Source organism: Diplotaxodon limnothrissa, linkage group LG10 (assembly GCF_057381915.1).
Source record: "Diplotaxodon limnothrissa isolate DT_005_m linkage group LG10, D_limnothrissa_male_GT1.1, whole genome shotgun sequence".
Taxonomy (NCBI): domain Eukaryota; kingdom Metazoa; phylum Chordata; class Actinopteri; order Cichliformes; family Cichlidae; genus Diplotaxodon; species Diplotaxodon limnothrissa.
The window spans coordinates 15,077,486-15,104,375 of record NC_140605.1 but is presented as its reverse complement, the minus strand read 5'-3'; the positions used below and the strand labels follow the sequence as shown (position 1 = coordinate 15,104,375).

Genomic DNA, 26,890 nt, shown 5'->3' with positions numbered 1-26,890 from the left:
GCACTCTTTTAGTTTGTGTGGATTTTTATTGAGGAAAGTAATAGAGCATTTGTTTACAAAAGCATTAAGTATGCAATGTTACACAGTAAATTTACACAACTGTTTTATAGAATGAAATGTGCTTTCATTGAACAAAGAAATGTATCAAAAGTACTTGACCCAATACTGGTTCTGAAACACAGATTTAAGATGCCCAGCCCCGATCATTAGTAGCCACACATCTCCTGCACTGAAATGTTTGTTATCTGCTGAAATATTTGATAAAGTGAGAGGAAAGCTTTAGAAGTGTAATTTAGAAAGCAATCTAGACTCTGTAGGCACGAATATTTTGTAAATGACATTACAGTCCAGCTTTAGACACCTTGAGACAAATGCGTCTTAACACAAGACATGAAAATCTGCCCAACATCAGGGCCTTGCTTCTCTAAATTTCTTCTGAAATGTGGTAGCCAAAGAAAGCATAAGGTGCCCCATACTGTTACAGGTAGTCTTCTAGCTATATTCAGCCCTGACCATACCGCCTGAAATGTACACGTGCGTATCTGAACATATTTAGTTTCTGTTCACGCTTGACATGTCCAGATCTTTCGTTCAGACCAAACTGTTCACAGTTGTCTGGTATCAAAGATTTAAAAACAAAAAGTGGTAAGGAACCTCACTTTGTCCATTTACAGTCTATTTATTCCACCTAGTCCCTGTTTACCAAAAACCGCTACTACAGACAACTTTGTCTCAGTACCATTAGGTACTTAGTGACCTTACAAGGCTCTGAGACAAGTTGTCCTCAACCTTTAGGACTGATCACTGATAGACGGGCCTGAACCTGAAGAGCCAAGAGCCTCTAAAATGCTCAGTATTTTTTTACATTGATAAAAACCTTGATGGCTCCAGTGAAGTCAGCGGAGAGAAGAACTTCTGTGTGATCTGTCTTTAATGCTCCTGCAAAGAGAGAAAATGGCATTGCAAGTTTACGACACTGAACTGTGATGTTTTAAGAAATCTTGAGTCATATGCAAATTAAAGGGGGCATACCTGAGGGTATCGTTTCAGAGTCTGTGGAGTCCAGGCTCTTACACTCTGCTTCTGGCTTCTCTGCACCACTCTCCTGTGGGACAATAAGGCCTGGGTGGGGTGCGAAAATGGCTGACGTAACCACAGCGTTGTGTGCTGAAAGAGAAAAACTCTTTAGTGGCAGCCCCATGGCTGCTTACATTAAACGGTGTTTGCCACTTAGCATAACCACAGTTACCTTTAATCCCTTCCCAGAAGTCATTGCGGTCCCGCCGTACAGATGTGAATTTACTCAAGTCATGGTAAGTGCTCCAGATGTATATGTACTTGTCCTCTGAGCCGCTTACAATGAAGGAGTAGTCGTGACTACAGAAAAAAGGCCAAACAGGTTTACTGCAACATACTGTGTCAATACAACAACAACAACAGAAAGAGCTTTTGTCCATGCTTAAGGTTAGAAACTGACAAAAAACAAACAAACTAGAAGCAATGTACACCCTTACCTGAAGCTGGCCTTAATCTGGCTGCTACTGTTGACATAACCCTTGTACTTCATTGATAGAGACAAGTCCCTCAGGTCATAAAGGCGAATGCGGGAATCATTTGATGTCACCAAAATCTATGGGCAAAGGGTACAGTTCAACATTTGGCATTTCACAAGTCTTACAGACACGACTTGTTACACTGACGACTAGGGCTGCAGCTGTCGATTATTTTAGTAATCAAGTATTCCATCGATTAGTTCAATGAACCAGCGCCTATCAGCATTCTGAAGTTTGCCCTGGACTTCGACTCAAAATTTTGTGCTGTTAAAAACAAGACTTTAATTATTAACATCTACACCATCATAATGTTAACAGCAATTCAGCAAAACCCAACAGCTCCAGGTCAGTCCCTCAAAGTTTTACTGACCAATATCTTTAAATATTAAGATTATATTTTATTTCTCTTTATATATTTTTTTTATTCTCTTTAAATCTGAAAAATTAAGCTATGAAAGCCTTGAAATAAAGATGGTCTAGTAAACCGCAGTTTACCAAGCCCTATTGACGACCCACCGCAGACGTATTTGTAGGGATGGCCAGCTGTTACCTTATTTTCTCCAGGCAGAGGTTCAATGCCAGTGATCTTGCGTCCCACTTTGTTCCTTCCTCTGGTGGACCGCACATGAATTTGCGTGTGGTATTTCAGACGCTAAAAACAAGGTGCAAACAGAAAAATGCATTTGCTTCATATTTGAATGGATGTGTTCATGAAAAAAAGTACTATAAAGAAATAATTAAACCATGTATTGGCTGGATGAAGCAATGTATGTGTATACCTCTGTGTCATAGAAGATACATCGACCATCATAGGTGCCAATCACTGCATATTTCCCATTTTGGCAGAAGTTGGCAGCGGTGATGAGCCGGGTTTGGCCATCCACCTCATTCCACAAAGCCACCTTCTTATCTGGAATGTTCCAGAGCCGTAGTTTTCCATCTAGAGAGCCGCTTAAAAAGTACCTGTCATCCTGGGTAAGAAGAAAAAAAAAAGTACTATGAATGGAGTCTGTGAGACAAAATAATAGATGTATGATTTGCGCTGAGAGCAGTAATGCAAGGTGACTTAACGTACCCTGGGATGGAAAGCAATGGCTGTGACAAAATCAATGTGCTGAAAGCAGCAGAGACACTCTCGCCTGGATATGTGCCATAACCTGACTGTTTTATCCATGGAAGAGGAGAGCAGGAAAAAGTTCTAGACAAAAAATTTTTTGGAAAAGATGAGACAAGAGAGAAGAAAATGTGTGGGGGTAGAAAAACTTAACAGGGTGCTTTAATCACCTTTGACCAGGATAAGTCCAACAGATCAGCCGTGTGACCCTTGTACTTGCAGAAAGGGACTTGACGGAAAGGGGCATTTCTATCTTCCGTGTCTGGGTCCTCTGGAATACAACTCGCCTACAATAAAAATGTCACTTAGGTACACATCTGGAACAAAAATGGCTTAAAAATGTCTGATTTTTGTGTTAGTGTCATCACTCACCCCAGTCTCAGTGTCAGATTTAGAAGAACATAAACTTTCCTGAGAAGGAGAAGGTGACACTCGACCTGGAGAAGAAAAAACAAAGGAAGGTTTCTCTAACAAGAACTTGAACATCTTCTGGAACAGTCTTGAGTCTTAATTTCTTTATATTTGGCTAGGAAAATGTTAAATAGGTGTAACAAACTATTTACTAAAGCATGTGTAAACATACATCAGATGCAGTATATAGGGCAAAACAGAGTTGGCAGCTTGAGAAGCTTTCTGCTCATTTCTTTAAGTAGTCTTCAGGAATGGTTCTGCAGGCCTCTTGAAGGACATTCAAAGCTGACTGATAGTGTTTCACTCCGTTCTTCTATCCAGGTATGCCTTGTTACACTGACTGCCACATGTTCAGAAATATATGTCAAAATCTGATTTTTCTGCATTCAAAATTTCTTCATTTTTGATCTCCAGTAGCACTGGAGATCCTCGTTGTGCAACCCCTTTCCTGATCCCTTCCATATATGCACTGACAACTTAAACCAGAAATGCCAAATTTGGATCCATCACTCCATGAGACCTGCTGTCACTGATTTTCAGCCCAGTTTCTGTGTAACTTGGCTTACCTCAGGCTTTTCTCCCTATTCTCCTTCCTTAAGAATGGCTTCTTGAAAGCCAACCTTTCATTGAGACCATTTCTGATGAGGCTTCAGTGATCAGGTGATGGACCAGCACAAGGTCCTGCATCTTTCAGGTCCTTTGCTTGACCTTTTCCTATGTCTTACTGGGGATTTATGCTTCAGTGGGAAATCTATGCCATAGCTACATTGTAACCACAAACCCCTCTGAAAGCCTAAGGTGTAACCTGACGTGCACCTCCCTAGAAATGTAGCTACATATCAGGTAAACACAGTCTGTTTAGAGTCCCTGTATGCATTTCCAGCTACCTTTTTGCCAGGGCTTTTGAATTTATCACTGAGAATACCAATCACCATGTCAGTATAATAAAAAAATAATCATAGCATCAATATACAGGGAGTGCAGAATTATTAGGCAAATGAGTATTTTGTCCACATCATCCTCTTCATGCATGTTGTCTTACTCCAAGCTGTATAGGCTCGAAAGCCTACTACCAATTAAGCATATTAGGTGATGTGCATCTCTGTAATGAGAAGGGGTGTGGTCTAATGACATCAACACCCTATATCAGGTGTGCATAATTATTAGGCAACGTCGTTTCCTTTGGCAAAATGGGTCAAAAGAAGGACTTGACGGGCTCAGAAAAGTCAAAAATAGTGAGATATCTTGCAGAGGGATGCAGCAGTCTCAAAATTGCAAAGCTTCTGAAGCGTGATCATCGAACAATCAAGCGTTTCATTCAAAATAGTCAACAGGGTCGCAAGAAGCGTGTGGAAAAGCCAAGGCGCCAAATAACTGCCCATGAACTGAGAAAAGTCAAGCGTGCAGCTGCCAAGATGCCACTTGCCACCAGTTTGGCCATATTTCAGAGCTGCAACATCACTGGAGTGCCCAAAAGCACAAGGTGTGCAATACTCAGAGACATGGCCAAGGTAAGAAAGGCTGAAAGACGACCACCACTGAACAAGACACACAAGCTGAAACGTCAAGACTGGGCCAAGAAATATCTCAAGACTGGTTTTTCTAAGGTTTTATGGACTGATGAAATGAGAGTGAGTCTTGATGGGCCAGATGGATGGGCCCGTGGCTGGATTGGTAAAGGGCAGAGAGCTCCAGTCCGACTCAGACGCCAGCAAGGTGGAGGTGGAGTACTGGTTTGGGCTGGTATCATCAAAGATGAGCTTGTGGGGCCTTTTCGGGTTGAGGATGGAGTCAAGCTCAACTCCCAGTCCTACTGCCAGTTTCTGGAAGACACCTTCTTCAAGCAGCGGTACAGGAAGAAGTCTGCATCCTTCAAGAAAAACATGATTTTCATGCAGGACAATGCTCCATCACACGCGTCCAAGTACTCCACAGCGTGGCTGGCAAGAAAGGGTATAAAAGAAGAAAAACTAATGACATGGCCACCTTGTTCACCTGATCTGAACCCCATTGAGAACCTGTGGTCTAGGGCTGCACGATTTTGCATAAAATGAGAATCACGATTTTTTTGGCTTAGAATTGAGATCACGATTCTCTCACGATTTTCTTTTCCAGTATAAATATTTATTGCACTTATTAACTGCACATCAACTTCGTTGAAACTGAACATAAAAACAATAAACAAACATAAAAACAACAATTGTCTCATGTTTTGTTGTTGCCGCAAAATGTTGTACTGCTTGAAATTCCGTCTCCACTGTTGCTCGACACTGCGTGTATAGAGCAGGTAGTGCAACAATAGAAAAATAACACAGCACTGTGTAGCGTTTGTCTAGGGTGTTGATCATTTTCCTAAATCCCTCGTTTTGCACAGTGTTGATGGGAGCCATATCTTTGGTCAGGTGATAAGTAATAACCTCCGTAATTTCTTTGTGCCTGCGGGAGTTTGACGGGTATAGGGAAGCGCTGTATAAGATTCCCGTTATTGATGTTTGGGTGGTTGACCGGGACAGATTTTCTCCTGTCACTGACGTGCTCACCGTTGTTTTTTCCCCTGCTAATACCCTCACGTGGTATAAGGCTCCGCCCTTGTCATTTGTTGAGCAGGAAGAGTGAGCGCTTGTTTTCATGCAGATTACGTCCCGGATCAGATTGCGGTACAATCGTCGTCGTCTTTTTTTTTTTTTTTTTCTTTTAAATCGTTGTCATTTGGAAATGAGATCGCACATAAGTATGAATCGAGATCGCGATTTTCTAACGATTAATCGTGCAGCCCTACTGTGGTCCATCATCAAATGTGAGATTTACAAGGAGGGAAAACAGTACACCTCTCTGAACAGTGTCTGGGAGGCTGTGGTTGCTGCTGCACGCAATGTTGATGGTGAACAGATCAAAACACTGACAGAATCCATGGATGGCAGGCTTTTGAGTGTCCTTGCAAAGAAAGGTGGCTATATTGGTCGCTGATTTGTTTTTGTTTTGTTTTTGTCAGAAATGTCAGAAATGTATATTTGTGAATTTGGAAATGTTATATTGGTTTCACTGGTAAAAATAAATAATTGAAATGGGTATATATTTGTTTTTTGTTAAATTGCCTAATAATTATGCACAGTAATAGTCACCTGCACACACAGATATCCCCCTAAAATAGCTAAAACTAAAAACAAACTAAAAACTACTTCCAAAAACATTCAGCTTTGATATTAATGAGTTTTTTGGGTTCATTGAGAACATGGTTGTTGTTCAATAATAACATTATTCCTCAAAAATACAACTTGCCTAATAATTCTGCACTCCCTATAATAAACACTCACAAATGTCAGCAGATTCCTGGAGGGAGATTGCTGAAACTATCGGTTCCATACTATAAATTTAAAATCGTTTCTTTGTTATGTTGTCTGTAATAGTTCAGAGAGACTCAAGACGACTTAAAAAAAAAAAAAAAGGCTCCTTCAAAGCAAAATGACAGGCAGCTGAATTCTTTTTCCCCCCAAATAATCAATTATCATACAAATAAAAAAGAAATCAAATATGTTGCTAATGCGCTTACCTTCAGTATTGTACTTTAATCTCATATTATTGAAGTAATCAAACGCTGTTTTCAGGACCCAAATGCGAACCACGTTATCTTGGCCCGCAGTTGCCAGCAGCCTCCCGCAGTGAGAAAACTTCATTGTCCAAACGGCCCCCTTAAAAAAAAAAAAACACAAGCAAACAAAGATCTCTTAATACAAGCATGTAGTAGCACACAGTGTGTCAGTGCATAAAATAACATGGTACAATAATCCCACCATGTGCTCTCCACTGAGGTCCTGCACAACCTTAATCTGGTCAAAGTCAAAGGGACCCTTGAAGCTATGCGCTGCCTTGAACTTGGCCTGCCTGGTGTAAGGCATACCCTCATCGTCGCTCGATGATGGATCATCCTGATCTGTATGGAAGACTGAGCGTAGGATAAACAAAAAGAAGAAGTGTATCAGGGTTATTTCACAAGCCTGTGTTGGCATTTGGGATATTCTTAAAGTCAGACCCATTATGCTCATTACCAGGTCCATATTTCTGCACTCTTGGACTCATAAGGGTTCTGTGATAATAGTCAGAGCTCTAATAGTGAACACGTACAACTGAGACAGAGTCAAAGACTATTTATTTTCTTGTGTTCAAGAAAACTGTATTTTTAATGCATTTTTTTTCTTTATGGTGCTTAAAAAAAGCACACACTAAAAACGGTGTGTGCACACAACTTGTTATACCGACAACTAGGGTTGTAGTTGGACAGGACACTTTCTTGTAATGTTTAGTAAGTTATCCACAGGAACATGAATATAGGCTGTATGGTTTTTAAAAAAAAATACAACTGCCTCTGCACAACATCCTTTCACTTCCTTCTCTTTTTTTTTTTTACCTTCATCACGAACACTTTTCACTTTGTTGACTGCCTTCTCTCCATACTCCTCAGCCAGATGCTTGGCCTTCTTCACCGACTTGCCGAGGAATTTTTTAAACTGGGTCCTGGTCAGAAATACCAACAAACCATTAATATACTTTAAATTAGATGATGTTGTGAAAGAGGGAAATACACTAAGTTTCAGCAAAAGGCAACCAAAAACCACTAGTCCTTACGTTCTCTGTTTTAGTTTTCCACCGTCTGTGTCTGTCATTGGAGTCTGAGTCTTCTCATCATCATCTGACTGTGCTGCATCATTCCTGCAAAGCCAAAAATATATCAGCGTCGTCTCGAAACTTTACCAGGTTCTTGTTTTAGATGATAAAGCTTAACCATGTTTTCCATGGGAAACTTATGTGAGCAATATCAGTGCAACCCATTGTAATCAACTTATTCCCTCAACAGGGAAAACCTTTTCTGAGAATCTGATCTGAAGGTCAAGTGTTTGGCTTCACCCTAATCTTTCCCTCATTGACTTGTTTAATAAGCTGTGATTTGAACAGTTTTAAATTGAATTTGACAACAGCAACACGAGCTAACCCACGTAAATAATGTTCTGCTTACGTGATGTACTCCTTGGTCCTCCTCATAATGTGCAGAGTGAGAGGGTTGATCCCAGCAGGAAGTTTCTCCTCCGCCTGAATTAGAGGAATTTCTTCCCCAGTGTCTAAATTCTTGATCATCACACTGGCCAAGATTTCCTGTTTTAAGATGCCCACAAGCATATTTTTGTTGCAATGACGACCGGTGCCAGGAATGTGTCGATTTTAGGTTGTGGCTTGGACTCAAGCACACACAAAAACTGACTCTTACTTCATCTGTCAGTTCTCTGCCAGAATTTGACCGAGGACGTTGAGGGCCTGGGGTCTGTCCTCCGCTCTGAGATGAGGTCTGTTCATCTTCATTTTCCTAAAAATAAATAATAAAAATAATAAATAAATAAAATAGAAATTACTGCACAATATTTAAATTCCTTTTTTAGCACCAAAAAGAGGTCTGAGCCTCACTCACCTGTGCCGTCACCACCTTGTCTCCACTGGTAGCACTGGCCAGATCCAAGGAATGCTGCAGCTCTTTGGTTAGACTCCTCACAGTGCTGCCAGGAGACAGGAGGCCTGATGGCTCCAGAGAATCACTGCAGACCACACTGACAGCAGACACTGGAAAAAAATCACGCAACACAACAAAAAAAACTTTATAAGAAAAACCGTCTTCTTTTTCTGTCTGCTTTATGTTAGTGTGATTCATATGATGTGGCAGATAAGTACATAGACATACATAAAAGATAAAGACATTTTAACACTTGTTTAGTAAAAGGTAACAGTTTAAAATCCCACACTGGATTGATGCAACACATTTGACATTGAGACCCATTAAAATCGCACTGTATTGCCTACCTTCCAGCCCACTTGGCCTAACACACTCCTGTGACTTCTTGGTAGGTAATTTCGGCCGAGATGGTGGCGGAGGTCTTGCAGGAGGACCCCCGCTTGGAGGGGGTGGGCGTGAGGGAGGAGGCTTCTTTGTGCTAGCTACAATGTCTGGCTCCACTGTGAACTGCTGAGGTTTTAAAGACCCAGAGGAGTCCGAGTCAGCTGGCCTGTCAGTCAAGGGAACCTGGTCTAAGATGTCAGCCGGTCTTGGCTCCTGACCACCTTCTGCAACCGCAACAGACAGGCTGGGCTGACTCTGTCCTATGGTGCTGGTGATGTCTGGAGGCTGAACATGTTCTTGTGAGCCAGCTGATGGCCCTGGGAGACCTGTGGGCTCGAGAGCAGGTATAGAGCACTCGCCGTTTGATACTATGCTATTCCGTTGTTCCTCTGGCCTCTCGACAAGCTGGGGTTCAACAGCTGGCACAGCCAGCTCCCCAGGGAGCCTGTCACCATTATTCTGCTCATTTGGCTCGGCTGCTACATCAACATGCAGCTGATCTAACAGCTGAGCCACCTCACCTACGTCTCCCTTTTGACTCTCTTCGATGATACTATCAATGATCTAAAAGAAGAGAAAACACAGTCGATTTAGCAATACAACATCTATTTTTTTACGTTATAGCTCATCTCTAAGAAAATGTGTTTCTCTTTGCACAGAACTTAAAACAAAACTCTAAACAAGGATGAGACTAGAGAAACATACCTGTAACGAATCATCTTGCTGAGTCTCAGAAGTGGCACAGCTCAAATCTTGCGCAACGTTTACTGAATTGTGCAAAAGCTGTTTCGAAAAAACAAACAAACATATAGACCATTTACCAACATGTACTTACAATACACACACACACAGGAGAAATATCAACAGTAACATGACAGCTAAATTACAGTTATTCAGGCGTATCCACACAAATGGAAACCTAGAGATGAATTGTTTATCTATCTTATGATATTCATCAACACAGTCTTGGAGGTTATGTTATGTAATAATTCTTTGTTGACCTTTATATTAATTCCTTGTGTAACTGCCAGCTTATGATATAACAAATGGCTTTTCTAGATTGAAAGTAATGTCTACATCTTGTTACCACTCAAAATGTGTATACCGCTCTCCTATTTTGGTCCCATTTCCTGCATGGAGTGAGGTCAGGCGATTGTTGTCTTTAACGTTTGCATCACCTTGCAATAGCATATATATTATTTTTGTTTTTCCTTGCAATTATTTGTGCATTTCATTGCAGTAACTTGTTTTCTCTGACAGCCTGCTTTGCATTCCTGATGATCCATTTGAAAAGTTCGGTTGTTTGTTGGCCCAGATCAGGTCTTCAGTGACAAATGTGTCATACTACCAACATACAGTAGCATTAAACTCTTATCCTGGACAGCTATCAGCATCATCTAACATGTAACTAACATCATAACAATGTTGGTTCAGAATCAAAATTGCAAATGACACACACACACAAAACCACTGTGAATAATCAATGTTGCACCACTAAAACTTGTCACAGCCATAACTGTAAAAAACAAGTCTTGACAGCAACGATCTCTAACCCAACTCTGCAGTCATAAGTACATATACAGCTGAGGGTGTCCTGACTCTCACTGCTGTCACAACCAGCAGCAGTCTAGAATACCACATGACACCACATCATAAAACAGTAAAGCCTTTTACGATGAGTCAGATGAAATGCAAACTTTTTTTGCGAGGTCATGCAAAAAAAACAAACAACAAAAAAAAAAAACATGCAAAGTAATGCAAATTTCACTGAGAGTTAACATAAAGGTAGTTGTCAAAAAAACATTACATCGCCATGAGCTTGGAGGGGACCTTGTACAATTAGTACACAAAGGTGTTTAGGAACGGTATTGCTCATAGCCGTTTACACACGATCACCAAGGTACAGGTAAAAATCTGCACCTTTCATAGGGATAAACATGGATAAAGCAAGATTAATAAACATAACTGGAAAATGCATAGATCTCTATGTTTTTTGTTTTTTTTTACTGTAGTCACCCCTTCCCAAAGGTCATTCAGAGACAGGAAAACTATAGACAAGCTACAAACTAATAGTGTTTTATGTGTGTGTCCGTGCGCATATATATATGAATTTGAAAAATCAAAAAGTCACTATTTTGTTGCCATATTACTTTGAACTATAGAGTAATCATTCCAAGAGCAACTCAGCACAACCCGTGACACCTTGTTTCAACAGTGCCTAGATTTAAATAAACATACCTGAGGTGAAGGAATGACGAACTTTGCGGGAGACCTAAGAAACACAAAACACGTGGTTTAAAACTGATATAGGCTAAACTTATAAAGCAGAGAAAAAAACCCAAATACAACACAAAAATCTAACTTTTTATAATTTTACCTGTCACCTAAGCAGTTGAGACAATGAATTAAATAACTTTTACCCCATATATAACTTTTGATCAGAAGAAATAATAGAAGCAACAGAGCACACACTTTAAACATTTACAGAGTGGTTCAGTAACCGCTTGCTTTTAAGCAGACACAAAATGCACCTTTAAAAGTTACATTACATTATTAATCTCTAATCGAGCTGTCATACAGCGGATCATACAAAAATACTGTTTTGTAAGCTACTGCTACCTTCAGTCGGGTTTTTTTTTTATTCCAACAAGCTATGTTTTGGATGAAAACTGTAAATTTGCATTGTGGTTTCAGCTTTGATAAGAAACCTGTTCCTTCAGTCCAAATCCTACTGTCATCATGTGACTTGTGAGTGTTTTGAGGGTTAGACTCTCCTGTACCTGCACTGAATAGCTGGTGAACATAAGCACTGTATGACAGCATATAATTAATATTCGGCATCTAAATACAAAACAGACTGGGTCGTATTTTGCACACGGCACATGACCTGGCTTTGAAGCAGCTTGAGTTCATGCTTTTCATGAAAGAATGGCCATTTTGCAAATCTAACGTTAGCTGTCAATACTACGCTAGCTAGATATATATGAGACAAGAAAAAAACAAGCAATTTAACACCGTTTTCAAAAGTAATATTGGCAAAACGTCTTTTCTTACACTTGTGGAGACGGAGTAAAATTGGGGTCCTCTGGAGCATCATAGAATTCCTCCGTGTCACTTGTATCTGACGCCATGCTAACGTCAATGTAGTTCGCTAGCTAGCCTAGTTTCCAGGCAGCTGTGTATAAGCCTAACCTGCCAATGACTGAAAGGTATTACATATGCGCTTGTAACGTCCTCTATGTTAACACTGATATTCCATTGCCCGAGCCCGGGAGTCGTCAAATAACAACTTTCCGGTCCAACATTACGCTGCAGCTAACAAATGTAATCCTGTCGAACGACTAAGCAGCACTTAATGCTAACTAACCCTGACCCTCTTTTAGATCTATCTTGCACAAAGCACAGTATCGACCGAAAAAAACGCCACAAGCGAGTTTTTTGTTATGCTTTTTCACAACATTACACACTTGATAAGCTGTCAAGCTAACAGAACCAGAGAACCGCGTCATAAACAAACCAGCTACACAAAAAAATACATCCTAACGAAGCAAGGGAGGGGCACAGGCGCCCTCTTGTTTCTTCTTCTTTTTCAATGGCGGTTGGAGAACAGCTTTTACGGCTAATACTGCCACCTTCTGGACTGGAATCTGAATGGAACAACTTGGTTGCTAAATCCTTTTTTTCAATCTTTTAACTCTCACTCATTTTACTTCACTAATATGAGTGCCGTTTTATAAAATTACTGTATACATTACAATACTCACTGAACAACCAAGAGAATAACAGCCACTGATCAGGTGGAGTAGAGTGTATTAGTTGGTCTAGCAGCAAGGTGTAGTTTTTGGTTCCTAAATAATCCACTCAGGATGATATGATCATGATTAGAGCAACAGTTTGTTTAACCCATATTTGAGAAATTATTATTATTATTAGTGTATCTGGCAGATGACTCTCTGACAGACATTTTTGAATTATAGAGGCAGGTAGCATTTGGTCTGAGAGATTTCTTATATCTGTCCTTGTGGCAGTGGAGCCGAAACAGTCTGTTGGAAAAGGTGATCCGCTGCCTGTCAGTGGTGCAGAGGGGGACAGGATTATCCATGGAGTTTAAAGTTTGCTCACTGACACCACATCTTCACCACAGTTTCAAAAGTGACCAGTTTGCTGGCATTTGCAGAGTTAGCCTTTTCAGTGATTCTGTTCATGTCACCAGCTCCCAAAGCAGACCACAGGTAAGTACACTGGGCTTGCAACGCCTAATTGACAGAAAATCTCATCATTTTGCCGTTTCTTCACAGAACACGCCACACAATCATCCACTGGTGCTCTGTACTCTTCCTGCCTATCACTAATAAATTCACTGCCACTGCAGAACTGTCAGAGTATTTCTGTAGGTCGCATGCATTGAAAGTCTGTGGAGCTTCTGTGCTGCACATCACCAAATCAGACATAGCACTGACTAATCTCTGTCAGTAACCCATGAGATGGTATACATGTTTACTGACATTTCTTATCGCTTTTCTCTCAGCAGAGAGAAGAGCTGGATCATTTTAATTTGAGAAATCAAAGGAAGTGATCCTCTGCATGCAGCCATTTTTTTTTAGATGGGAGTTAGCTCTCTGCAGCATGTATAGTTGCATCATGGCAGATTTGGTTTGTATGCAAACTGCATGTGACTTTTCCACTAATGAGCAGTTTAGAGCCTTGCTGACATTTGGTTGTTTTAAGCAGACACACAGACATAATAATTATATCTTAATTATTAGTTAGAATAACATTATTATATGTAAGGTCACCAGAAAAACGGCTAAATAAATGTGACCAGGATACAGTGATGGAAATAATTATTTTGATCTTCACTTACAAAGAAATTAACAGTCTCCAAATTTGATGGCAGTTTTATTTTAACCGAGAGAGAAAGGATAGAGGAGGATTTTAATAAAGAACCCAGAAAGAAAACATTACATAAAAATTATAAGATGATTTGCATATCATTCAGTGAAGTAAGTATTTGAGCCCCAATCAAAACATGATTTAGTACTTGCTGGAGAAACCCTTGTTAGCAAGCATGGTGGTAAGAAGTTTTTTTGTAGTTGGTCACCAGGTTTGTGCACATCTGAGGAGGGATTTCGGCCCGCTCCTCTTTACAGAAACTTTTTTAGGTTTCTTGGCTGCAACTTGGAAACTCAAAGGTTCAGCTCCCTCCACCAATTTTCTATAGGACTGAGAGAGTTTGGAGAGTGGCTAAGCTACTCCATAATCTTAATGTGCTTCTTTGTTGCCTTGGTTTTGGCTACTGCCATGCTGGAAAAGTCATCCTTGACCCATCTTTAGTGTTCTGGGTGAGCAAACAAGGGTATTGTCCAAGATTTTATTGTACATGGTCCTGCTCATTGGTCCCTCAATGTGGTGAAGTCGTCCTGTACCTTTAGCAGAAAAATAACCAAAAGCATAATGTTTTCACCTCTGTGCTTGAATGTAGGAATGGTGCTCTTTTGATCATACTCAGCATTTCTCAAACAATCATTTCCCCCACTCTATACACGGTTACTGATCAGTAATTAGTGCAGGGGTATTGTTAAGTATACTAGAAAGTGTAATTAAATTGTAGTGCTTAATAAATCCATTGAAAAACTCATTTAAGTTACACGCTCATATGTTAGCCGCTCTATGCCCCGCTCATTCTTTCTCACATGCTGCGACAGGCACAGTGAATGAGGTACGGAAAAATCACCACAGACTGAAGTGTTTTCATTTGCAATCAAAGCGCTCTTTGTTCCAGATCAATGCATCAGCTGATTGATAATAAGACTACAATCTAATGGATTATTCAAGAGTATGAAAAGGTGGAGGTTGCAGAAAGGTGATTATTGGAGAATCTGAGTGCATTTTAATGAATGCATACATTATTTTTACACATTTTGTCATTGTAGACTGTAGCTGTTAACTCAAATAACCACCCATTACAACCAAGGCATGCAGAAGAGGATCTCTGAGTCACAAGACAAAGTCACAAGACTCATCAAAGACTCAAAGTTTTTTTGTACTTTAAAAAAAGTACAAAAAAACCAAACATATTTTACAGGTAGCCTGTCATTCAAAAATGCATTTATGTCTTTTAAAATGATTTACATACTGTGAACAAATGTGGCTATTGTTTGTCTATTTGGTCATTTTCATTGCAGAATTGATCCATCTTTTACTTTTTTCAATAGTAAAAACTAATTAAAAATATTTTTTATGTATTGTTGTTATATTTTATTTAATTTTATTTAACATATTTATTTGTTTTTTTCTAGTTAACTTTACATGGTGTAAAAAAAGAAATTCCTGACCTTTGGGATAAATGAGGTATGTGTTGTCTTATTTATTTGTCAGAGTCCTTTTAATTTTTGCTGTTTGAGCTGGAATGTCATTGGGCAGCAGGAACACCGATCTCTGCTGTACCTGTGAAAAAACAAATCACTTCCATATTTCAACAACATTAGCCTCTCACATTAGCTCATCTTGAAATTTCCACTTGATTTACCACAATATTCAAACTCCAAATTCAGACTTCTGCTTTTGTAAACTAAATAAATAAATAAATAACCAACCTAATTATCATACTTTATGTGCGTCCCTGTCTCACTAATTTCCAACATGTGATACTTTTCATTATGAATATAGCTCACGAATGTTTTTAAATGGAAGGCTATGGTTCACCTCACAAAGTATTATCCAGGCATTTCAGTGTCCAGGTGCTTCAAATAAAAAAAGCTGTCTTAAAACCATTATTTAGTAACGGAAGTTTTAAGCCAATGAGAGAAGATTGCCATACTCTTCCGCCAATGGAAAGTGTGGATACTCCGGCTTTCCTAGTAAGCTACAACTGCATTGGATAAAACTAGGAAGGAGGATTCAGGGGTATAAGTGGATTTGAGGGCTTGGAAGGAAAACAAGGACGCAAGGTAACGCTATATCGTTGTGGAAGGTATGGAATATGCTTTATAAAACTTTGCAGAGTATAGTTAAACTGCCTACATTAATGAATATGTTATACGTAGTATATTAAGCTCAACACATACCGGGTTGTCAGTTAGCCATAGGCATCTGTTGGTGGTGGTAGATCAACCAACCAACCAGACCAACTAATAACTAAACCAACTAACTTATATTAGGACCACAGTCCTTTGCGCCGTCACTGGTTAAGCTAATGTCGCTATGGGAAGATTGCTTAAGAGAAACTTACGCGACAACCACAAAGTCGACTGTCGTGATTTGATGTTATTTTAAGCTAGCAAATGTTAACGATAGGGTTAGCCTAGCTAGTTAGCATTAGCCTGTTCCCACCGGAGGTGTACCGACAGTATGGAGTCAAACATGGCCAGAAAATGAGCAAAGCTCCCATTTGGTTGCCTTGTCTGTTAAGTCTGAACAGCTGTCGCAGTCCGGCTAATGGAGACAGACGTGTTTAAAGATAGGAGCCTGAAGCCTTTGCTAGGAACAAAGTCAGTTTTAGTTTCTCTCCCATACATCACGATATCAAACCTTGAGCTTTAAAAGGACTAACCTCACCTTCTCCACACGTCTCTCCGACAGCTCGGCACTTTGTGGTGACAAACGTTCGTCCCAAATTAAACCCTGTCACTAAATTAATTCTTAAACAGAGGGAATCAAAGTTTTAGGAAAACTTCTCAAATATCAAAAACTTTTGAGCTAAGCTTTTGAAACAATCGCGATGACAGTTTGCTCATCTTTTCTTATTTTAAAGGTGATGCTGCTGTATTTTAAACGAGCACGAAGATTGTTCTCTCAAGTAACATAGACAGGAGCTATATTTAGCATTAATTAGCCTAGTTCAGTGTAAAGCAACAAGTTGTGATGTAACTGTAACATTTTAGCAGCGGATGGGGTCAAAGAAACACCCATTCACCCTTCTGTCAATCTATTTCAGCTTTCAGCTACAAAGTAACATGCATGCACACGCACTTTGTTACTACCAATTATTTAAGATGTTAATGTAAGTTTAATATCGTCTAAGGTGAAACTATATGAGGGATTTGTGTGTGTGTGGTACATCTCAGTTGAGGAGAATAAGCGTTCAGATGGTGCATTGCCATGTAACTGAATGTTTGTGTCAGCTGACATGGGGTAAAGTGGATTAAGAAAAGATCAATGCCTTGCTGGAGAAGCTTTCTTAAACTGGCTCGTTAAAGTGTGCAAACTTTAAAACATGATAACGTAAGTTCAGTTTAAAAATGCTGTTAATACTGTCAAAACTTTCCTAAAAGTGCTGAATTAAAAATCACCTAATTAAAAAAAGTATTATGGAGTTCAGAAAATGCCATAATGTGTGTGCTTCTTGGAGAAGGGTTTTAACACAAATATTTTGCTTTTGAGGTGTGGTTTTTGGCGAGGGTATGGAGCACCCTATACACAGAGGGGAGACGATGCCCGTCGGACTGCACGATAGGTATGGTAATGCGGCCTCATCTTGCATTTTTGTTTTTATTAATATGCCTATGAATTTTATATTTTGCTCACAAAACTTACCAAAAATTAAGGAATGTTTAACATACGGTGTAAGCAATGTTTAAGATTTTCTTTTCCTTCTCTTAGAATAATATTAAATGTAACCAGCCAAAATTAGTCGTTTTTAAAAAAAGCATCTTCCAATAGAGAATTGATGGTGGGCCATTTTTAAACTGTAGGTAATGCTTGGTTTAAATTCTGGATAGGAATGGCTTCTACCTGGTGTTAATTAAGTAGTATTTATTACATGTTAAGGAATTAAAGTATTAATGCATTAGTATACATAGGCCAGGACTGAAAAATACTGCTAAAACCCCTGAGCCTCTCCAGTGACTCTAATATATTATTTTGTTCTCCAGTACTTTACCTTTTACATCTTGCCTGAGTAGCCTGTGTGTAATAGTGGCTTATTTCTCACTAAACAAGCAGTATTTTCACATACTCATAGTTATTTCATACTTTTCTATATATACTCAAATTGGATTTTAATGGTATTTATAACTGGACTTGGTAATAATTGAAAACAAGCAGTTTCTTTGTTTTGTTTTGTCTTTGTTTTTTGTTTTTGTTTTTTACCCCCATCAAGTTGAGTCAAATGACTCATCAAGCTGAGTCATTTGACTCAACTTGATGTGACCTAATATGGACCAACACTGGGTATAACTGTGGTGGATGGTGCCCTCTGTTTTCGGTTCCTGGCGGGACTTAAAGTTAGAGACGGGCATAACTATTTTTAAAATCAATAGTGACACTCATGCATGCAGAGATGACAGAATTAGTCTTTTGTCCTCATTTTAGCTTCTTCCACTGTTGTTGGATTAAGACGGCACAATACCTACTGATTTGAATGGATAGGTGTTAAAGAGATTTATATAAGAAGTCGGAGCTTTTTGTAGATTTACTGTTCATCTTTTGCCTTTGTAGCTTATAACTTTCATTTTAAGCAAAAGCGATAGATGAAGAGATAAGGAAGTCAAACTGTGCACCAAAACTGTTGGTATTTGTGTTGCGGTTTCACTCTCGGTTTCATAACTGCTACAGCTCTTTGATGTGGTACTAATAGAATTAAGATGTGCACGTTTCTGTTGAGATCACTGATAGAAGACAACAATTTCATAGCAGGTATAGAAGAAGAAGGTACTTTCAGCTGGTCCCTTATTTCCCGAGGGTTCACCACACCACATGTTTGATTTGGCACACATTTTAGGCTGGATGCTCTGCCTGATCTGATTCAATTCAACTCAATTTCAGTTAAAGTCAATGAAATTTTTTTTTATATAGCGCCAAATCATAACATCAGGCGCTTTATATTGCAAGTTAAAGACCCTACAATAATACAACCTAAGTATTATTAAGGTAGTGACCACTTTTATTGAACTTGAAAATTGATCATCTTTGGTGTCTTAGCACCAGCATTTCACTATCGATAAAAGTAACTTATCCAGGCAAAATAGGGAGTAATTTTAACTTCCTGAATAATGCATGCTACAAAAACAAAGTTTAAGTGAGCCAACTGAGTCATGGTAATTTCAGTTCTATCTCTAAAAAGCTTCAGAGCTGCTTATTTTCCAGGTAACAGATGTTTGCATTTAAAGGCCTGATTAACTGGTCAACCACTTTTACCAAAAAATATTTTGATGTGTAGATAGAGAGCATCTAGTCTTTTTAATAGAGCATCTAAACCCTTTGTCTTTCCAAAACATCAATGACAATATTGATTCTCTGGAGAGGGAACATTTTCCTTTGCCTCGTTGTTTTTTATTCTAGCCTGTAGCAAACAATTTCAGATGTATTTTATTGTTCCTAAGGCCTTCGTTTAGCACTGAAGAAGCTTTGAATACTTGTTGAGATTGTGAAAGATTTGTAAGCATGCTTATATTTGATCTTTAATTGCTTTCAAGACTGTTTAACATTGGCAGGGTCGCACCTGAAAGAAAAGGGTGAAGTAGTCGTACATGCCATAAGATTGCATCTAAGCAACACAAAATTTAAATGGAACACATAATTATAGTTCTAATCAGATATGCTTTGCTTTAATAATGGGGCGGTGATGCTGATGCCTATTAATTTACACAGCAGACATTTTTCCCCAGCCTTCCTCCTTGGCTTTGGCTGCAGCCTTGGTGTTACTTTTAGCTGGAATTAGATTAATTTAATTCCTCATATTTATTTGAGGTTGTTTATTTTTTTAATCCTGCCAGTTCAGACAGCCAGTTTCTCAACCGTGACTTCTTTGATTAAAATTTAGTTAAATTTGAGTAGGTTAAACTCCCTTTGGACAGCTATGGTCTGTAAAAGGCGCTCGAGAACAGAACTGAGACTGTGTGGAGGTGGATGAGACACACCACCAAATGGATGGGCAGTTGGAGAACACAGTTGTGAGTGTAAAGTTAAGGCGGACTGCTGACTGTCTCTCCACAGCATAAGCTATCAGTAACACATTTAGAAAAGCCTGTTTAATAAATGAAAGAAGCTTAAAAACACCATGACTTCACTTCTCCTATGGTTAATTGCTTTTGGATAATAATCAAATTGTATTTAGCATAGAAACCTTGCTGTTCACAGTTCATTCATGTAAAATAAAATCTTTACACTGGTGTGGAATTATTGTATTGCTGCCATTTGACATGGACAGCTCTATTATGTGGGGGTTTGCAGTTGTTGGAGGAGAGTGATAGAATAGGACTGTGAATAATGGGTGTAGCACTGAGCCTTCAGGCTTTGACAGAAGCGGCACGATGACTGCTGCCCTTGGTTAAGACGCAAGGTCATTCTGCCAGTTACAGCGTAAGGTGTGGTGATGGGGGTTGTAATACAGATGGCACCGCCAGTTGAGGAGAAGAAGAGAGGGGGAAAAGGGTCATGACCGTTATATGTATTTCAGAATGCAAGAGGAGAGAAGACTATTTAAAGATGTTATTGTTTGGCTAGTGCTGGGTTTGTATGTCATATGCAGGAATATCCACTACAGAGGGGGTGCTTGCACACACATGCAGCGTAGCTGAAATTTGACACAAGAACAGATTAAGTGGACAAATATTCATCTTTTCTGAGAGGGACTTTGTCACAAAATCAGCCACCAGAAAGAATTTATGCTTGAACACTTCACATGAAGCCTTTCCTGTAATAGCGGGACAGTGCACTCTTGGCCACTTGAAACTGCAGCAGTCTGATGGTGAGTTGAGGTTAGACAAAAATAACACAGAGAAGAAAGATTTATTTTGAAATGCTGCTACTGTTGTATTTTTAAAGAAGTAGATATTACATACATAGACATATTACGTTTTAATATTTTTTTTTTTGCAATGATCCAAGAAGTCTATCTGATATAACCGATTTGCAGTTTAATTAACACACAAAAACACTGTTTTGGAATTGGCCTCTGGTTGGCTCTCGGTGCTTTTCGCAGTCTCTGGCAAATAAAAAGTTAGAAGAATCACAAAATGTAATGCTAAGTGTTTTGAATTCTCCATATTCATATATGGCAAAGGTAGCATCTTAGGTGGACGTCTCACTCAGACCTCAGATACGCAGAGAGTGGTGAAGGATTTAAGACTAATTATGACTTGTGCGAGTCGAATCTGTGGAGAGCCTATTTTGTAGTCCACGCACAGGGCTGGTGACGTTGCCAAAATTTATGCTTGTGCTGTTGTGTCTCTGTTGTACTGCAGCTTTGCCTCCAAAACACTGGTTTGCAATCAAGTTTCTGTTTAAGTTGATCTAGTCCATTCAAAAAAAAAAAAAAATAAGGGCAGAAACAGGAGTTGGAAGAAATAAGAAGAAAGGATTATACTGATGAGGTCAATCACAGTCATGTAGTTACATTTCCAGGGGGAGACAAGGGTGTGCGGTTACCCAGTAACTATGGTGTAGATGAAAATACAGGTGTACATTTTCACTGTTAGTTTGCCACAAGCAGGGAACATAAGTGGCCAAGTAAATGTGGCTCCATGGTGGAGTGGTTTACAAATTCACCTACCAAGTAAAACATATCCAGTTAAATCCCAGGGGCAGATGTGTATCCCTTTGGGGTTGTGTCAGAAAGCTACCTTCTGTGGTGACCCTTTTGAATTAGGGAGCAGGTGAATGTAGCTGAAGTGGACAAAAATATCAGCTGAACAGCTGAGGGTGAGCAGGTGTTAAGTCATTTTATGTCTTTTTTTCAACTTTTTAAAACTACTTTCCCCCCCCAAAAATCTTTTAGTTTGTTATTATGTGTACCATTTAAAAAACCAAAAAAAACCAAAAACTAAGACAGGCAATAACAGTACGATAAAAAAAATACATGAAAAAACTTGAGGGCTGGTTTTTTTTTTTGTTTTTTTTTTTGTTTTTTTTTTTTTTTTTGTCTGAACCACAGCTGTTAAATACAAAATTTTCAGATTGCTCCGGCTCCGTAGGGGATAAGCTTACGCCTGGAATAATTTCTAAAACAGTCGTATGATAATAATGGTAGAAAGATGAAACCCCATCTTGGCTCCAGATAATGATTTACATTCTGACTCCTGTTTGGTAAAATAGATTTTTGTCAGCAGACATCAAATCGTGGAGCCTTAACTGGCTAGATACTGAATAGAGAACAGGATGATGATCAAAGCTTCGTGGACCTAAGCCCCCTGCTGGTTTGATTATTTCCCATTTGCATGTTGAGCAAACGATTAATCTTCCATGTTTTGCCACAGCAGACCTCGCAAAGGGTGTCGAATGTCCATTCTTTTTAATAGAAGCAAATTATTATTTATTTATATATATATATTTTTTGTAATATGTGGTAATGTAGGGCTTGTAAATGGCATGTTTATGTTGAAGTACATGTACCTGTTCAGGTTAGTTCTATTGTTTGACCACTTGTGGACATAATGTGCACATATAATGTGTGCAGCTATTTAAAATATTTGTGTGTGTTTTTCAAATAAGAGTGACTTTTGGTCAGTTTTCCTAGTTTTCACAGCCCTTGTTGTCAGGTAGATAAATAATTGATTTGAGTTGGGGAATGTTAATCAAATTAGATATGTTCATTAAATGCTTCATTAAATGAAGTGTTAACTTTCAAGGGCAGCCCTGTTGCATATGTATAACTGTGCATAGCCTTTAGATGGATCTGCCCTTTCTGACTGTGGAAGCGGACATTGCATAAACTGTGGTTGCATTTATCAGCCAATCTGTGGCGCTAAGGATATGTCTCGCTGTGCTGTAACTACTCTGCACTGTTTCTATGACCTCCCAGCCAAGAAAGCGTAGGTAAGACAAATGACTTACCCACGCAGCACAAGAGTTCAGAACCTGCAGTATGCACAGCCATTTCAGTTCGCAGCAGAAACCAATGTGTCAAAGCCTTTTAATCATGCCCGTGTCCAAAGCACAGCCATGGCCACAGCCACAATCACAGTGACAACTCTGTCGTCCCGTGACCACAGTCTGACTCGTACAGCCTGAGCAGCAGTTTTTAGGCTCCTCTAGTTAATTGCAGAGGTAGAAAATTATGCTATAGCTAAAAAGCTGGCTGTAGTCCGTAACGTAATATTCTATAACATCAGTGTAAATCTCAGCTGTCGATGTGTTCGATCATCTGATCTATTAATCAGATGGATTGTAAAAGGTGTTGCATTGTATCTCAAAGGTATTGTGACCTAAAGCAAAGCCTACTGGGACTCCTTACAGCAAATCCTTTGCAGTTAATGACTGTCTGAAGTCTTGAGTCAGAGCATCTTACCAAATGATGTTTCTTCCTGTGGAATGCATTGCCCTGCCTTCACTGCATCTAGCACCAGTACCTGCTTGTTTGTGGGTCTTGTTTGTGCCTTCCGTTTTATTTCTTTCAGTAAGGGAAAGGTGGGCTTAGTTGGTTTGAAGTTAGATGATTGGCTTGTCCATTTAAGAGCATTCCACTCCTTTGCCTTAATAAGCTCTTGGGTTGCTTCCATGGTTTTAGGTCATTATCCAACTGCACCACCAATCGCCTTCCAATCAGTTTTGTGTGGGGGATAATTTAAGAGGAAGAGAACATCAACTTGCAGTTGACTCCAAATCCCTACATGCTTAGGTTTGGTAAAGTGGAACAGTTCAGGTAGTGTAGTTAAAATTTTGATCAATTTGCGCTCTTTCTGTACTGTTAATTTAAAAGGCAATGGGAATATGAATATAGTGGCCCATGTCCAGTACTTAGTATATAGAACTATATAGTTTAATCAGTGACATGCCCATCTCTTGAGACTGGATCCTTTGGTTGTTTTTTTGTTTGTTTGTTTTTTAATTGACTTGTATATAGGGCTGGGCCATATTATACCGTTCACGGTAATACCGGTATAATGTTAGGCAACGATAGGAAAATGAAATATCGCGATAGAATGGGAGTAAAACGCGCATGCGCAGTGCCTTTGTTTTCATACGCACATGGCCGATTGTTGAGTGAAACAGATGAACCAGAATTGGTTTGTAAAAATGGTGCAACTTCCGTGATGTGGAACTGGTTTGGTGTTTGTCCGTCAGATACACAACAAAGCACATTTTTTTTGCAGAACATGCAAGCGGCCGTTGTTATTGTCGTATTTGTCGGACTAAGATGCTCTTAAATCTGGGAGTAATCTGGGTCCTAAACTCCGTATGCTTCAGGTCAAACAACACTGCAGCATCACTTAGAGTTAAAAACTGTCTAAATTCTTTCATCTTTAATAAAACGATCAGCATTGCTGCTTTACCAGGTGTAACTATAAAGTTTAACTTCCAGGCATCCATGAAAACAAAAGTTATTACATTTAACGGAGTTAGAAGTTAGCAGGAAGCTAGCGGAAGTTAGCTCGCTAGTTTCGCTAGTTACCTAAGCATGATATTGCATGTTCTGACTGAGAGATTTCTGAAAAAAATCAAACGTACAGCTCTGCTATCACTTCCAACATAAATGAAGACAGGAAACTAAACAGCAGTGACGTTTGTAGGGTTACTGAAGTTGGGCTAGCTGGTATATAATGATGTGCTACGTGATCGCTAGCGACACAGCTATGTTAGCATAACATAAACAGTGAAGCTGGAGGACGAACACTAACACTTTTCCACTTATAAAAGTTAACGTGAAGGTTCTTCATGGTTAGAGACAAATGCAATCGCATGGCAGGATGCTGTAAACGGACCAAACTTCAGTCAGGAGAACAACTGAGATAATCCATCCACAATACGAGGTTAGTCATTAATATACTGCAACAACATGGGAATAGAGCAGCTGCCAGAGAATTCAACATTAATGAATCAATGGTACAGAAGTGGAGGAAGCAAGAAGAATGAGTTTAATAAAGTTTGATTTATCTGACTGCTTTGTTTCGCTTAATGTGCCTTATAATCCCGTGCACCTTATGGTCCGAAAAATGCGTACTGCACACTGCAGTTTAATGTTGCAAAGCACCTCTTTTTAACTTCAGTGGATATTATACATGGTTATGCTCAGGATATGTCAGCCCATTTCTACTGGAAATGCCTTTTGGTTAAACTTTCAGCAAGGAATTTGCATTTGCACTGTTACATTTTTATAAAGCTTTAATGTACATAAAAACCAGCTTCTTGTTTAAGTGAAAATAAATGGAAGGTTGTCTTTTTGCGCTAGTAATGTTGTGGAGTTGTATTTTGTCTCGCATCAATTATATCGTCGGTTATATCGTTATCGCAAATTTTCAAATATATATCGTGATAAATATTTTTGGCCATATCGCCCTGCTCTACTTGTATATATATTTTTCTTAATCTACCATCCTTGTATTTGCACCGAAAGCCAAGAGCTGTAATCACAGCTCATCTAACAAGGTGGCACTGTTGCTTAGCTACTGGGCTATTCACTACCCTGAAAGGGTGATGAGAAGGCAGGGCTTCTTCCCCCTCCTACCACGAGACAACTGTGAATGCAGCAGGGCAAGTAGTCGTGGTGGATGCAATCTATTGGCTTCTCAGTGCTGCCGCTAAAGTCACAACCCCGACTGTAGCCCGCACTGCCTTTACCAGTGTATTTCTGTAGCTGCTGGTGCCGCTGCTGCTCTCCCTCCCCCTTAAATGGTGTGGGCAGAGTGGGATGGAAGACTGCATTGGAAACCTTTTCATGGAAATGGTCTTTGCTGTTGGTATTGCTGTAGCACCATTCTGGTGACAACAACATGCCGTTGAAATGGAAAAGCGGTTCTCCTGTCAGCTGGAAATTCCCAGTGCCAGTTCTTAAGACATCCAGGTCCTCACCCCTTTCGCCTGCTTACATGTGAGTAAGAGCTGAATAGCATTCAAGATATACAATTGCAGCAGCGCATATGGAGATGCAGTTATTTGCTTCTCAGTTTCTAATATTTTATTTTATGTTATTTTTTTTAAATGAGTGTGACACCGTTGTTTTTGTTGCAGCCCTAATTATGCGATTAAGCCTTGTAGTGTGTCAAGAGATTTCCCTTGTCCAAGATGAATTTTATGGTTTGCTGGGAGAGTGCCTTGCTCTCGGGCAAAAGGACTCATTTTGCTGCTTGTCTGGACACAGCATGCTCCACATCCCCGACTCTTGCCCTCTCCCTGTGGCTGTGTTTATTTGGGAACCGGGGACTCAGCAGCTTGGGAGGAGCCTGCCTTTGTCAGGATGTCTGGCGTGCCCTGGTTTAGAAGCTATTGTCATCTGCTACTGTTCAGGAAGGAGGAAGGGGGAAGGGTAGATCTGGAGTGGTTCACACAGTCCCTGCCATCATCTCTCTTTACATTTTTTTTTTCTACCTGTAAGTGTCTTGTTTGACTTTCTGAACGGTAACGGGGTTGGTTTACAGATGGTAAGAACAATTTTGGAAGTGACAGTTTTCAAGACAACCTTGGCTAACTGAAAAGCCTAAAGGGAATTTCAGAGGCTAACTGGGCTTACTTAGAGGGATTTCTGCAAAATTGGATTCATGCAGTTCCCAGTAATCATGTATCTTTATAAGCTTAGGAGATTATTTTTGATGGTTTTACTCAAATATTTATTTTTGTATTAGTGCAGCACAGTAAGAGAAAGCCATGCTTTTACTTCTCTTATGTCAGGCTCCCCTTTAAATATCCTCAGTAGAACTGTTCATACTCAAAACACAGCTATGAACAAGCAAATGTACGAAATACATTTTTATTGTGTAGCATAAACCTAAACTGGATAGTATGTCCTGAATCCTGGAGAGGACTAAATTGTGAGATCTTGTATGTATAAAAGTTCACTAATGACACTATTGACTTGTTAATTATAGATTTAATCTAGATTTCATCAGGCTAGTTTAGGTTACATCCTGCCCGGCAGTCACAGTTATTGGCAATTGAGCATCTCCAGCAGAGCAGTTGGGTGTTAAAGGCCTTGTTCAAGGGCATCTCAGTGATGGTAGCAACCGAGAGGAAAAGGCGCTTCCTCATTTCCTGACAGCCTGTAGCTCAAACTACTGA

The 26,890-nt window shown here is 39.5% G+C and overlaps 2 protein-coding genes across 4 annotated transcripts in view; one reads left to right on the top strand and one right to left on the bottom strand.

The window, feature by feature from the left end:
- Positions 1-23: 23 nt before the first annotated feature.
- Positions 24-12,531, bottom strand: wdr44 (WD repeat domain 44). Its single transcript, XM_085364462.1, has 20 exons — positions 12,014-12,531; positions 11,198-11,231; positions 9,665-9,742; positions 8,923-9,523; positions 8,537-8,685; positions 8,339-8,434; positions 8,090-8,226; positions 7,702-7,785; positions 7,484-7,590; positions 6,870-7,021; positions 6,629-6,767; positions 3,040-3,104; positions 2,838-2,954; positions 2,629-2,751; positions 2,333-2,524; positions 2,104-2,205; positions 1,515-1,630; positions 1,250-1,377; positions 1,033-1,167; positions 24-939 (listed from the first exon to the last, which is right to left on the bottom strand). The coding sequence occupies exons 1-20, from the start codon at positions 12,088-12,090 to the stop codon at positions 851-853; spliced, it is 2,721 nt and encodes a 906-aa protein (XP_085220588.1). The 5' UTR covers positions 12,091-12,531; the 3' UTR covers positions 24-850.
- Positions 12,532-15,853: 3,322 nt separating this feature from the next.
- The window catches only part of klhl13 (kelch-like family member 13), a 45,164-nt gene continuing 34,127 nt past the window's right edge, over positions 15,854-26,890 (top strand). Inside the window, exons 1-2 of one of the 3 annotated variants that reach the window (XM_085364461.1) lie at positions 15,854-15,909; positions 17,342-17,414. In XM_085364461.1, coding sequence (XP_085220587.1) covers positions 17,362-17,414 — 53 coding nt within the window. In that variant the 5' untranslated portion in view covers positions 15,854-15,909; positions 17,342-17,361. Of the gene's footprint in view, positions 15,933-17,341; positions 17,415-25,109; positions 25,707-26,890 lie in introns of those variants that run through there. The other 2 variants (XM_085364460.1, XM_085364459.1) reach the window with 2 other exon arrangements.